General features: G+C 38.5%; 1 protein-coding gene across 1 annotated transcript in view; it reads left to right on the plus strand.

Moving 5' to 3' along the window:
- Window positions 1-6580, plus strand: part of Hspa4l (heat shock protein family A (Hsp70) member 4 like) — a 47890-nt gene extending 41310 nt beyond the window's left edge. Inside the window, exons 17-19 of the mRNA XM_028763136.1 lie at window positions 265-384; window positions 3516-3677; window positions 5342-6580. Of these exons, the coding sequence (XP_028618969.1) occupies window positions 265-384; window positions 3516-3677; window positions 5342-5530 (471 nt within the window). The 3' untranslated portion in view covers window positions 5531-6580. The remainder of the gene's footprint in view (window positions 1-264; window positions 385-3515; window positions 3678-5341) is intronic.
- Window positions 6581-13002: the final 6422 nt, after the last annotated feature.

Genomic DNA, 13002 nt, shown 5'->3' on the forward strand with positions numbered 1-13002 from the left:
AGGAAGGAAGGAAGGAAGGAAGGAAGGAAGGAAGGAAGGAAGGAAGGAAGGAGTGACAATTTTGATTGGGTCTTTGGGTTCAGTCACGGGTTAATCCTTAGTGAATGCTTTAGACAAAACGAGGATTAAAGTAGGGCCACATTAACACTTTTCTTTGTGGGAAGACAGAAAAGATGTTTGACTTCACCTGCTTATCATCCTGTAAGGGACAAATGTATTCTGTTAAAACTATTCATTGTTTTTAAATGTTTCTTATGTTGATAGAAATATGGCCAGCCCATTCAAATGAAGTACGTGGAGCATGAAGAGAGACCAAAAGCTTTAAATGACTTGGGGAAAAAGATTCAGCTTGTCCTGAAAGTGATAGAAGCACACAGAAACAAGGTACTGGAGTCATGATGGCCGTGCCGCTGATGTATGCTGACTATAGAAGTCCTCAGCTCTGGTGTTGCAGTGTTAGCACTTCAGAGACTGAGCAGACTGAACTTACAGATTTTAGTGAAGAATTACCTTCAGAGGATTCCAGGACAGTTATAAGCTGAGACTTTCATGTTTTAGAATTCCCTAGAGTCATAGCTTAAGTTTAACCCAGTGGCAAAATCCACTGTTTTCATTTTTGTGTTTCTTATATGAGAAAAAGGTCTTCCTTGACTCTAAACTGCCAAACTGTATTTTGCTTCTTGCCTAATTTGTTGTTGAGCTTCCATCTATCGCTCATCATCCATAATCTCCTTTTATTCTTCATACACACCCAAAACTCTCTGCTTTTCCCACTGTTTTGAAGCTTCAGGCCAGGTAATATATGTCATGTGTCCCTTTGGATAAAACAGTAAGTGGCTAGTCATGCATCTGGACAGAGCCCAGCAGACTTAAAAGAGATGACTGATACTTATAGTCTCCCCTGTGTCTTCGTTGCTTCTGTTGTATTTTAGCAGACCAGTAGATACAGGTCTGTTCCAAAAAGTTCAAGAGAAACAAGACCATCTTGTTGAACTTGTCCATAAGGTCAGGTTTACTGGTCACTACCTGATACTCAGTTATCACTCAGATTTGATCATTGATGTTAACACTGCATTCATGTGCATGAGAAAGCAGCACCAGAATCACTGAGGCATGGCATCATCCCAAAAGCTTAGGTCCACCAAGTGCTTAGTAAATCTTAAGCACTGTGAGTGGGTGGTTTCACACTCTTCTCACCAGGGTATTTAATACCTATGACCTATGAATACTGTTGTCTCAATTCGGATATAAGAAAAATCTGGATGCTTGGGCTGGCCATGGTGGCACATGTCTTTAATCTCAGCTCTCAGGAGGTCTGCAGAGGCAGTCAGATCTGAGTTCTAGGCCAACCTGGTCTACAAAGTGAGGCCTAGACACCCAGGACTTACTACACAGAGAAATCTGTCTCAAAAAAAAAAAAAAAAAGAGGAGGAGGAAGAAGAGGAAGAGGAGGAGGAGGAGGTTGGATCCTTAAGCAGATTGTTGGATTACACAGATAGTAAATGAATGGTAGTCAGGAGTCGTCCTGAAGCAGCTGCTATCAGTGTGTAGACAGCCTCTGTGTGCACACTTTATTCTTTATTTCAGAAGGAGGAATTCTGTGTGTTGAAAAGGAAAATTTGTAATTTGGCTAGCCCGATCTTCTTGCATACTCACAGAGTATATTGATATGGAAATGTAAAGAGGAACGAGGCAGACAAAATATCAAGGCATATTTTAAATCTGGCATGATTAGTGCCCCTCTGACTTTAGTTGTCATCTTGAGTATGTGGGTTTAAGATATTATCCAAAGCAAACTAAGACTTTATTGGATTAGGCATGTGAGTTCTAATTATGTGCTAGGATGTTTTGTGGGTCCTGGACTCGAGAAAAAAGAAATTCTGGGCCTGTTTGTTCTCACACATGCTTCAGTTGGAAAATAAAGTGCTGGTAAATGGGCAACTGAAAAGGTAAGGGACATCCAGGAGCTATGTTTGAGAGAAGGCCAACCAATGAGAGAGAGAGAGAGAGAGAGAGAGAAAAATAGAGGAAAGCCAGGGCTCAGAATTTGTAGAAAGGAAATGTTGTTGAAAACATAACTGTGGGCTAGTGAAATGGCTTCATGCATCAAGGCTACTGAGCCTGACAACCGAAATTTAATCCTAAGATCACATGTGATGGTTGGAAACACATGACTGCTGTAGGTTGCCCTGTGACCTTCAGATGTGCTACTGCACCACCACCCTGTCCCTGACACGCACATGCACACGCACATGCACACGCACATGCACACGCACTTGGGAAATCTACTGAAGAAACAATAAAGCTGCTGTGACCTAACTAGGAAGGGAACAGGTGCCTGATCACAGAAGGCCTCGTGGCTGCTGTTGTGAGAGGCTGAGGTTTACTGAGACACAGGGAGCCTGCAGGTTGAGAGTCTAGAAGCAATATGACTTGACTTCGTTTGTGAAGCATCTACTAGTAGGATAGAATAATATAATCAAGAAATGATGAAAGCTTGAACCAAACAATGAAGGACCAAAAGTGATGATATAGTTTTGCATTTATCTTGCTTATAAGATATACGTATAACAGTCCAAAATTACCCCAAAGATTTTAATATGGACAAAATACAGTGTGATGATATTTTTTAAAATGATCTCTTTATAGTCCCACTTTTTAACTTTGGGGTTTAATCTCAATGCTTTAAGATACTAAGTCTGAGGATAAGAATAAACCCAGGTGTGACTAGGTGAGACCCTATCTCAAAACACATGAGGGAAAATACATTAAAAGAAGTTTGTTGTTTTTTTAAAAAAATTAGCATATGCAGTATTATGTCTCATTCTGTCTTTTTCAAAGGAAATTTGTTTGGGTTGGTCCTCTGCACCTTCTGCTTCCTCCTGCATCTATGGACCCTTCCTCTGCAGTACTTTCATGTCATGGATGTCCTCTTGCCCTTGTCCCCTTCCTCAACACTTCCCTCCCTGTTCATCCTGTATTTTCTAGGCTATCCATAATCCTTATCAGGAAATCTTCTTGCTTTTATGTTATGTTGCTGCTGCTTTATGCTCTACTGGCTGCTGATGTAAACTGACTTTTGGGGTGCTTTCCTAGATGTAGAAGCTGCAGCTGTGTTGTTTACACAGAATTCCATTGTCATGTTTTATCAAGGATGTAACACCTAGATTTATGGTATGATCAGAATTGTCTTTCTCCCTCACTCTGTACCTGTGCACCTATTCTCTCCTTAATCTGTATAAATTCTACTCTGTCTTAGCCTCTCTTGCCCAATGCAGAGCCTCCACTAGTAGTTCTTTTCCAAAGCTGACTTCTGGGAGTCCTTTGCACGTCTGCACTGACTTTATATTTTCCCCTAGTCTCTTCAGTTTGTGTCATCTCATATGTGGCACCTTTACATGAATATACAAGAAGTATGAGAATATGAATGTTTTAGAGAGAAATTATCAGTAAGCCATTGCTTACCAAAAGTCGCTTTCTTCTTTTTCTTTTACTATTTTGTTAATTTTTAATAGGATGAAAGATATGATCATCTGGATCCTGCTGAAATGGAAAAAGTTGAAAAATACATCAGTGACTCCATGAACTGGCTAAATAGTAAGATGAATGCACAGAATAAATTAAGTCTTACTCAAGATCCTGTGGTAAAAGTGTCAGAAATAGTTACAAAGTCAAAGGTAAGAAACTCCAATTGCCTTTTAAAAACGTACTCTAAATGACGAGTATGAAAGGACCGCAGTGAGTGTGTGGGCACGGTGCCATGGCTCAAGGGGGGGGGGGACAACTTTGCATTGGTTGATTTTCAGCTTGGTTTCAGGTGGTTTCAAGGATAGAACACAGATGGCCAGGCTTACCTAGCAGACACTTTTACCTGCTGAGCCATCTTACTGGCTAAAACTTCCTTTTTAATAAGTTTAACCGCTAAAATCCATTTAAGGACTAAAAGATCAATGGTTATCACATTCTAATAATCAACTTAGAGAACAGCTAAGGCCAGGCTCTGCGTTGTTGACTTCAATTCTCGTTGTGATGGAGCCTCTGTTCCTGTGTGAAAGTTCTGAAGCTAATACAGAATGAAATACAGCAATGCCATCAACCTAAATACTTAGATTCCTAGAGACGTCTAACAACTTTGCTGCAATAGGTCTGTCCTTGGAATGTGAAATCTTCCACTGTAAAGTCCTGTGTGTAATTTTATGTAATCTCAGATAAATGTTGAATTTTAATAAACATTGATAATAAAGATGTCAAAAGCTACCGGGCGGTGGTGGCGCACGCCTTTAATCCCAGCACTTGGGAGGCAGAGGCAGGCGGATTTCTGAGTTCGAGGCCAGCCTGGTCTACAGAGTGAGTTCCAGGACAGAGCTACACAGAGAAATCCTGTCTCGAAAAACCAAAAAAAAAAAAAATTCAAAAGCTGTAAAAAGCATGGCAGAAAAACTATGCAAATGGTAATAAGTGAAGACTCTGAGCTAGAGGCTGACAGAGATGTGTACCCAGTCACCAAGGATACAGGTGGCTTTGTCGGTATCATTTGCTGTGCTAGTGTTCATAATCTCTGCCATAGTTACAAGGATATGGAACAGTGAGTACTCTCCCCTGACCAATTTATACTTGTATAACTTTCCTGGAACATCCTGTCAGAGCATATATACACATATATGTAAAAATTTGAAGTGAGTGTATACCTGTTAGCCAAAACTCACAATTCTAGAGATCACTACATAAATTCAAGGAATTGCTACTATATATGTGATATAGCTATCAAATATGTTTTAGTTATAAAGACATTACAACATATTGTATAAAAAGAATTACAGAATCGTAATAAAATCACATTTATAGGCATTAAAACACAGCTCTTACTTGAAAGGAAATAAGGACATAATTTATTGTTAACAAACTATAGGTGATCTTGGACCAAAGTTCAGTTCCCAGCATCCACATGGTAGCTCACAGCTGTATGTCACTCCAGTTCCAGAGGCTGTGACATCCTCACACAGACATGCATACAGGCAAAACACAAATGCACATGAAATAAAAAAGAAATTTAAAATAATTTTTTAAAAATAAGTACAGTAGCCGGGTGGGTGGTTGGTGGCTCACACCTTTAATCCCAGCCCTCTGGTGGCAGAGGCAGGTGAATCTCTGAGTTCTAGACCTCTAAGCCAGAGTTACACAAAGAAACCTTGTCTTGAGAAACTAAAATAAACAAAAGGTCCAGTAATAATTGTTAAATATTAAGTATTTAAATGTATGAGGATGGAAGACAGATTAGAGAACATCAACAAATATCTAAGTGTTTTGTGTAATATTTGACATGGCTCGTTCTTGTTTTTAGGAACTGGATAATTTCTGTAACCCCATCGTTTATAAGCCCAAACCAAAAGTAGAAGCTCCTGAAGACAAAGCAAAGACTAGTAGTGAGCACAATGGACCAATGGATGGACAGAGTGGTTCCGAAACCAACCCAGATCCACCCAAAGGAAGCTCGCAGCACACTGACTCGGGAGAGATGGAAGTGGACTAAGTGTCATGTAATTCAAGCAGTGGGTTAACAACAGGGCCCATTCATCCTTTATGCCCGGTACACACAACATATGTTCAGTTGTTCTTAACTACTTTTGTCATTTGTTTTTTGGAGTAGTTTTGAAAAGTGTCTATATTGAGTGCACTATTGCTGTCCATTGCTGCTGTGACGCTTTAGCTGAATATAGATGTACAAATCAGTGTGAGCTCTCCTTACATACTTTGTGTCAGTATGCAGGACTGCTGTGTACTCAGCAGCCACCCACTGTAGGCACAGCTTTACTTGCATAGCCCTCAGCTCCTCTATGCAGGAGGGGGATACTGCATTGCTCTTTTGTTGCAGAGGCAGGGGGTTAACTGCATTATTATTGTGAAAACAAACTGAAGATGATGTGGTTTAGAACCACCAGCACTGACCCTTTCCTAGTTTCCCTAATGCTATCACTTAAATATTAAAACAAACGGGAGGTTCTGACATCCTAGACCATCTCACTGCCGCGCCACAAGGAATCCAGTCTTGTCATCACATAAACAATCTGACACTCAGAGAGGGACAGTGCAGTTTGACATTTGGATAACACCAGCATTTGCTGCTTTTGTTGGTAGCATGGATTTATGTTTTCTCAGAGTAACTTTTCACTTGACACTTGTTGATCTACTTGTCCAAAAGAGCAGCTGCTGCTACACTGATGCTGAGCCCACGGGAAAGCACTGTTGACCTGCTCAGCTGTGCAGCTGTGATGCTGACAGCCTTGGTTCAGTTTTTAGAGTTGTGTTGGTTTTCTTAATTGATTTTTGTTGCTAATACCTTAATCTGGGGTAGGGAGACGTTGCACAGTGCAGTGCATTATATTACCTATCACTGATTGAATGTTCCAATGTAGATAGACACTATTAAATAAGCAGTGACTCCTTGAAAGGAGTACCTGTACCAAGTCTTAGGAAATAATGCTTGTAATGACTTAACTGTGTTACATCAGAAGGTAAAATACATAATGTTGCATAGTGTAATATGATATGATGTGATTAAATTATAGTTCCTGCTGTTAAATTGCCTTTTGAAAACTTGGCTCCAGGGTTGGTGCTTCTTAAATGGGGAAAGGCACAGTGAACTTTAGCCATATTAAGGACCTGGTCTGTGGTTTATCACCAGACTTGTTCACACCATTCAGTTATGTCCTGAGCCTTAGAACTGTTTTATTTAACCATGGGGAAGGCTGGAGTGATATTTCAGTTTTCAAGGGACAGAAGCAAGACAAAATGCATGGGCCCTTGTGTTCCTAATGCTGTTCACTGAAGATCAACTTCAGTTGCAGTTTTCGGAGGTTCTTTGTTTTCCCAAAGCTAAATATTTATATTAAACACAATACTGACTTTTTCTTAAGTAGCTAAAGACCGAGAGTATACTATCTTTAGGGATAGTCATTTCTCAAATGAGTTCTCTAATAGAGATTTTGTTCCTACAATGTAGTCTGCACTGAAAGGAGAATGTAGGAGGGTAGGGTGATCATTTGCATGAATTTTTATTCAGATTTGGGGGGTAGATATCATCCCTTTTTATTAAGAAAACCATATAGTTCCAACATTTTAAATGTCTATATATTTTATTACAGTGAAACCATTAGATCCAATAAATGAAGAAATACATTTTAAGTAGATATCAATTACTTTCAATTTGTATGGTAAATATATACATAGGTCCATTTCAGAAAAAAAAATCATGGTTGTAAAGGTAAGATATAACCACACAGAGATTTTAGAGCTGCTTCCTGGTTATCACTTACACTCAGTAAGGAGCTGTTCCTCAGGACCTGTTGGAAGTAGAAGAAACATCTCTCCATGTACCTGAATGTTCAGCAGAGCCTCAGGTTTTTCATTCTGCTGTTAAGTCACTTTCAAGTAGCTTAATGTTTTAGTCAGAGAAAAAAACAATTATATAATAACTCATTTAATAAGTTTAGTACATACAAAGATAATCTGTATACTTTACCAGTTTGATGTGAGTGTTTAAAACAAAAACCTATGCTATTTAAAAGAAAGAAAATGTATTCTCTTTAGTAGTATTGTATAGACAGTATGATTCAACTCATCTTTAATATGCGTTGAAATAGGTAATGCTAGATCCAGGAGTTTTCAAAGCAAAAGGTGCAGTTTTAAAGAATACATAGCCGAAGCAATGTTACTACCCATCATACTACTTAAAAACGGATAGGGTCTAAAAATATAAGTTACTATGGTTTAATTCTTAAAGTACAAAAAAAATTCTTCCTTTAAGAAACCAACCATTAAACCATTAAACCAGGTGTGGTGGACACACCTTTAGTCCCAGAACTCAGGAGGCTGAGGCAGGCAGATTTCTGAGTTTGAGGCTAGTCTGGTTTACAGAGCAAGTTCCAGGACAGCTAGGGCAATACAGAGAAACTCTGCCTCAAGCCATCACTCTCTGAAAAAAGAAATCCTTAATAACCAACTATACAAAGACTGTTAAATGATACAAAAAGGAAAAAGGGGAGGGAGGGAGGGAGGGAGGGAGGGAGGGAGGGAAGGAAGGAAGGAAGGAAGGAAGGAAGGAAGGAAGGAAGGAAGGAAGGAAGGAAGGAAGGAAAGAAAAAAAAAGAAACTCATGCAGCAAGATAGGGTGCAAGCACCCAGGAGTGGAGACGAAAGGATTCTGAACTTTACAATGCCCAAGCCGGATTACACTGAGATTCCATCCCAGAAAACAATTCTTTAGCAGTGCACAGAATTTTTAAATTCTAAAAAGCTACAAACATCAAGTAACTCAAGTGCTAGAATAACATGTCAGTTTTAAAACAGTAACCAGGTCTTTACTGGGTTGGAGGTGTGGATTTTCTAACAAGGCATCTTTACATATTAGAGCTCAATAATCAATTTAAAGACAGTGTTAAGGCACTCATAGTGGCAAATGCCTCTTATCCTAGCACTCCTCAAGCAGAGGCAGACAGATTTCTTGAGTTCAGGCCAGTCAGATGTACATAAAGAGCTCAGGCCAGATAGTGCTACAGAGTGAAACCTTATCTCCAAAAAATGTTTTTAAGCATTTTATCACAATTAGCCATCTGTGGCTTAGGAGAAATCCACCTGAAAAGGTGAGAGACCTTAAAAGAATGATCAGCTAGATCAGTGTGGCCTAAACTACGTAAAATCATTTTTCCATCCTTAGACATTTGAAATATAATTGGTGACTTTGAAACAATTCCAGGAGGCATTCCCGTGTGGTTTTGATACCTAGCAGTTGGTAACTCAGACAAATTAAGTCCTCTGTACTAATTTTAGGAAACAGGGCTGGGAGTAGGGACAGCTCTGGCATAGAAGGTCTCATTAACATTCTTAACACTGGGATAGAACCCTATGCAAAAAAAAAAAAGTGTCAAGATTTTAGAAGGCCTAGAGATGCCTCGTTTTAGATATATACACTTTGTTTTGTGATATTTGGTTGTATAAAATTTAATGAAAGAGCTAATTGATTTTTTAGTCTGTATTTGAAGATGTGGATGACTTACAAGAAACACAAAACAGGGGTGCTTATAGAGTCTGGTTCTAATCATTGTTACCCTCTTTCTTGATTCCATATATTTTTTTATTTTTATTTTTTTATTTTATTTATTTATTTATTTTTTGGGTTTTTTGAGACAGGGTTTCTCTGTGTAGCCCAGGGTGTCCTGGAACTCACTCTGTAGACCAGGCTGGCCTCGAACTCAGAAATCTGCCTGCCTCTACTGCCCAAGTGCTGGGATTAAAGGCGTGTGCCACCACTGCCCAGCTTCAATTCCATATTTTTAACAACCCTTTAACAAACTAATTTTGAAGCATCCAGGAAATTTTAGAGGACACAGACATTTGACCAACTTTAAAGATTATCAACTTTAAACATTTATTTATGGTTTTTTTGTCAAGATTTAATCTAAATATTCTAAAAGCAATTCCAAGGAAGCAGACAAGATTTTCTTTTGTTTAAAATAACAAATTTAATGTAAATCAAAGACTAGCATCTTAACTAAAAACCGTAGTTGTTTAACCATCATATTTCTCTTTAAAGTACACAAAATTAAATTCTTAGATCTGGAAAGATAGCTCAGCAGTCAAGAACACTGGTTGTTCTTCCCCAAGGACCAAGGTTCAATTCTCAGCATCCGTATGACTGCTCATAGCCACCTGTAACTACATTCCCAGAGGAATCAGTGCCATCTTTTAGCCCCCGCAGGCATTGCAGGCACAAATATAACATTAAGGAAAACATTCATACACATAAAATAAACATACAATCTCAAAAAATATATATTTTTCAGTCTCTCCTAACAAACTAGTACTGGGCTTATAAGACTGCCAAAATCTTTGTTAAGTTTTATGATGTGTTAGTACACTGTTCTATTGCTGTAAAGAGATGTCATGACAAAGGCAACTCATATAAAAGAAAGTGTTTAGTTGGGGGCTTGCTTGTAATTTCAGAGTTGAGACTATTTGCATGATGGCAGGTAGACAGGATGGTGCTGGAGAGGTAGCTGTGAGTTACATCCTGACCTACAGGCATGAGAGACAGAGACAGACACTGGGCCTTGTATGGTCTTTTGAAACCTCAAAGTCCACTCCTAGTAATGTACTTCCTTCAAGAGACCACACCTCCTAATCCTTGTAGTCCTCCTCAAACCAGTTCTATTCTCTAGTGACTAAACATTCAAATATATGAGCCTATGGGGGCTGTCCTCATTCAAACCACTAACATGGCAAAATTCTTAGTTTAAACAGTAAAGTGGCATCTAGAATGTTAAGAATGTTGAAAATCAAACTGCTTCAAAGGAAAATCAAAAACTGTGGAAGTAGTCAGCCTTGTACAGCTGCAAGAGCCTCCTCGCCGACTGGATTCTTAAGGATGCACCTAGCATATTATAAGAGTAAATAGTAAAAAGAGGCAGAGGCATATTTGTTAAAATATATTGAAACCAGGAGCTTTCAAATCAAGGAGCCAAAGATAGTAACTAAATCATGACTATCTGATGCATGATACAGTCATATCCATGGTACTGAAAATAACATGGCCCTTGCTTGGAGTATAAAGCTATGTCACCCAAGTCACAGGATGATTATTTAAAAAAAAACATAAACAATGAAAAACATATCCTATAGGATATCTCCTATCCTATAGAGATGATGAGTTATAACATGCCTTAAATTGTATTATAGAATTTAAATGACTAGCTTTCACAATCAGTTTATATGTATGTACAATGTCATTTAAATGGTGTTTTCAAATGCATTGCTCTTAGAACCTTGACTCTTCATTTAAGTCTTGTCTTTCATAACATTTAAAGCACGCAGCTGTAATGTTGATGTGTAAGTTGGCAGTCTAGATAACTTGAGCCCCTCCCCTTATATTTAAAGAGACTAGGTCTAGATATGTAGTCCTGGCTGGCCTCCAACTTGTAATCCTCCTGACTCAGCCTTGAGTGCTGAAATTAAGTGTGTGCCACCTCCACCAGCCCTTTGTTTCCTTTTTAATACTAAGCCCTACAGTCAGGGTCTGGAGCTCTTACATCATATATATGTAACAAACCAGGATGAATATTACATATTTATCATCTTCAGTTTTAATAGTGGCATTGAAGTAGTTCTGGACTACTACTAATACTACTACTAATAGTAAGATAATACTACTAATAATAATACTAATAATAAGAGTCAGAAGTTCAACATAAAAAGCACTCTACATCTTTTTTTTTTAAGTTTCCTAAGTTTGTTCCTTCTGAGAGATTAAGTGAAAACATCTTTAAAATCAAGTCATCCTGCTTAGAATGTACATGTTAAAAAGCAATTTAAGATGAAAAACTAGCTTTACAGTGTACATTTTTCTCTAAAATAAACTTTTATGGCTTGGTGTTTTGGAAGAAGAGTCCTAATATGAAATGGTCACCTCTTAGATTTGGGAGGAAGAAGCCACTGTTATCTCTGTGGTGTTACATCACACTACACACAAGTTTTTTGTTTTGGTCTGGTTTAGCTTTGGCTGTCCTGAAATGAAACTCACTATATAAACCAGGCTTGCCTCACAGAGATCTTCCTGCCTCTGTCTTCTGAATGCTGGGACAAAAATATATGCCACCACCGCCCAGCCAGAACAGTTTTTAAAGAAAGCTATGCTAAATTGTCCAGTTCTGGTAAACAGTCTTTCTGTCATCTTCACAACCATTATTACAACCATGTACAAAGGGCCTCTATTCAAATCATTCCTGTACAAGGACTTTTGACAGTTTAGTTCTTAGTAACTAGTCGTAGTTTTCTTCCTTTTAGAAGAACTGTACATTTGATTTCCCAATTCTGTTTGCAATACAATGCAGAAAACTATAATCAAATGTGACATGTTTATAAAATAATTTTGACATAACAGACATGAACAGACATAGAATGGCTTTCAATGTTAATATTCTGTAAGTATCATTTTAGAATTTGACTGGTTCACAAATATATACACAGAATGCTTGCATATGGAATGACAAAAGCATATAAAACATTTCCTGTATACGTAAATTGCATCTTCATACTAGCAAACAAGTTAACAATTGATAATAAATGCAATTCAATTTTGGATGTCAGCCCACATTGTCAAGAAGTCATGTAATAATAATAAATACATATTCTACCTACTCCTTGAACCATGAGTTTTGCACACCAGAGGTTTAATGTTTAAGTGTTCAACTTTACTCACTGTATAAGACACTGATGACAGGTCACCAAATCTTCTTATATAAGGAATTTGCATAACAGTGGGTTTTTTAGTCATTTTCAGACACTTGATTCTGAAGATTCATATGGTAGTTTTTGAGTTTTAGATGTGTTAATGGACAAAAGCTTGAGAGTGAAGAAAAGCTTTGCAACTTCTCAGGTTGAGAAGAATTTCTGCCCAGGTCCTCTGTTTATGACTTGCTGCCCCTGGAGCTGGCAAGGTGGTTCAACAGATAAAAGCACTTGCTATGCAAGCCTGAGAATCTGAGTCTATTCCCTAGATCTCATGATGGAAGAGGTGATACCAACTGTACAAAATTGTCCTGACTGCGGCATGCATGTGAATACACACATACATGCAAAATAAAAAGGAACTGCTGGTCCTGGGCCTGGGGGATGGCTTATTAAAATGCAAGTGCAAGCGTGTGGATCCAGAGCACCCACTTAAGCAAAACAGCCCAAAACAAAACTGGGGTTAGTGGCACTGAGGAAATGGACTCAGAGATCCCTAGAACTTGATGATCATTTGGTAAGCTACAGGTTTAGTGAGAAACCACATCTCAAAGCAAGATGTGGTCGTGTACATCTTTAATCCCAGTACTTGGGAGGCAGAGGAAGGACAACTATCTCTGTGTCTCAAGGCCAGTTCTGGGTACAAAAGTTATTGCTGTTCCTAATAAAATGTGTGTGTGTGTGTGTGTGTGTGTGTGTGTGTGTGTGTGTGTGTGTGTGTGT

Source organism: Grammomys surdaster, unplaced genomic scaffold (assembly GCF_004785775.1).
Source record: "Grammomys surdaster isolate TR1022 unplaced genomic scaffold, NIH_TR_1.0 62, whole genome shotgun sequence".
NCBI lineage: Eukaryota > Metazoa > Chordata > Mammalia > Rodentia > Muridae > Grammomys > Grammomys surdaster.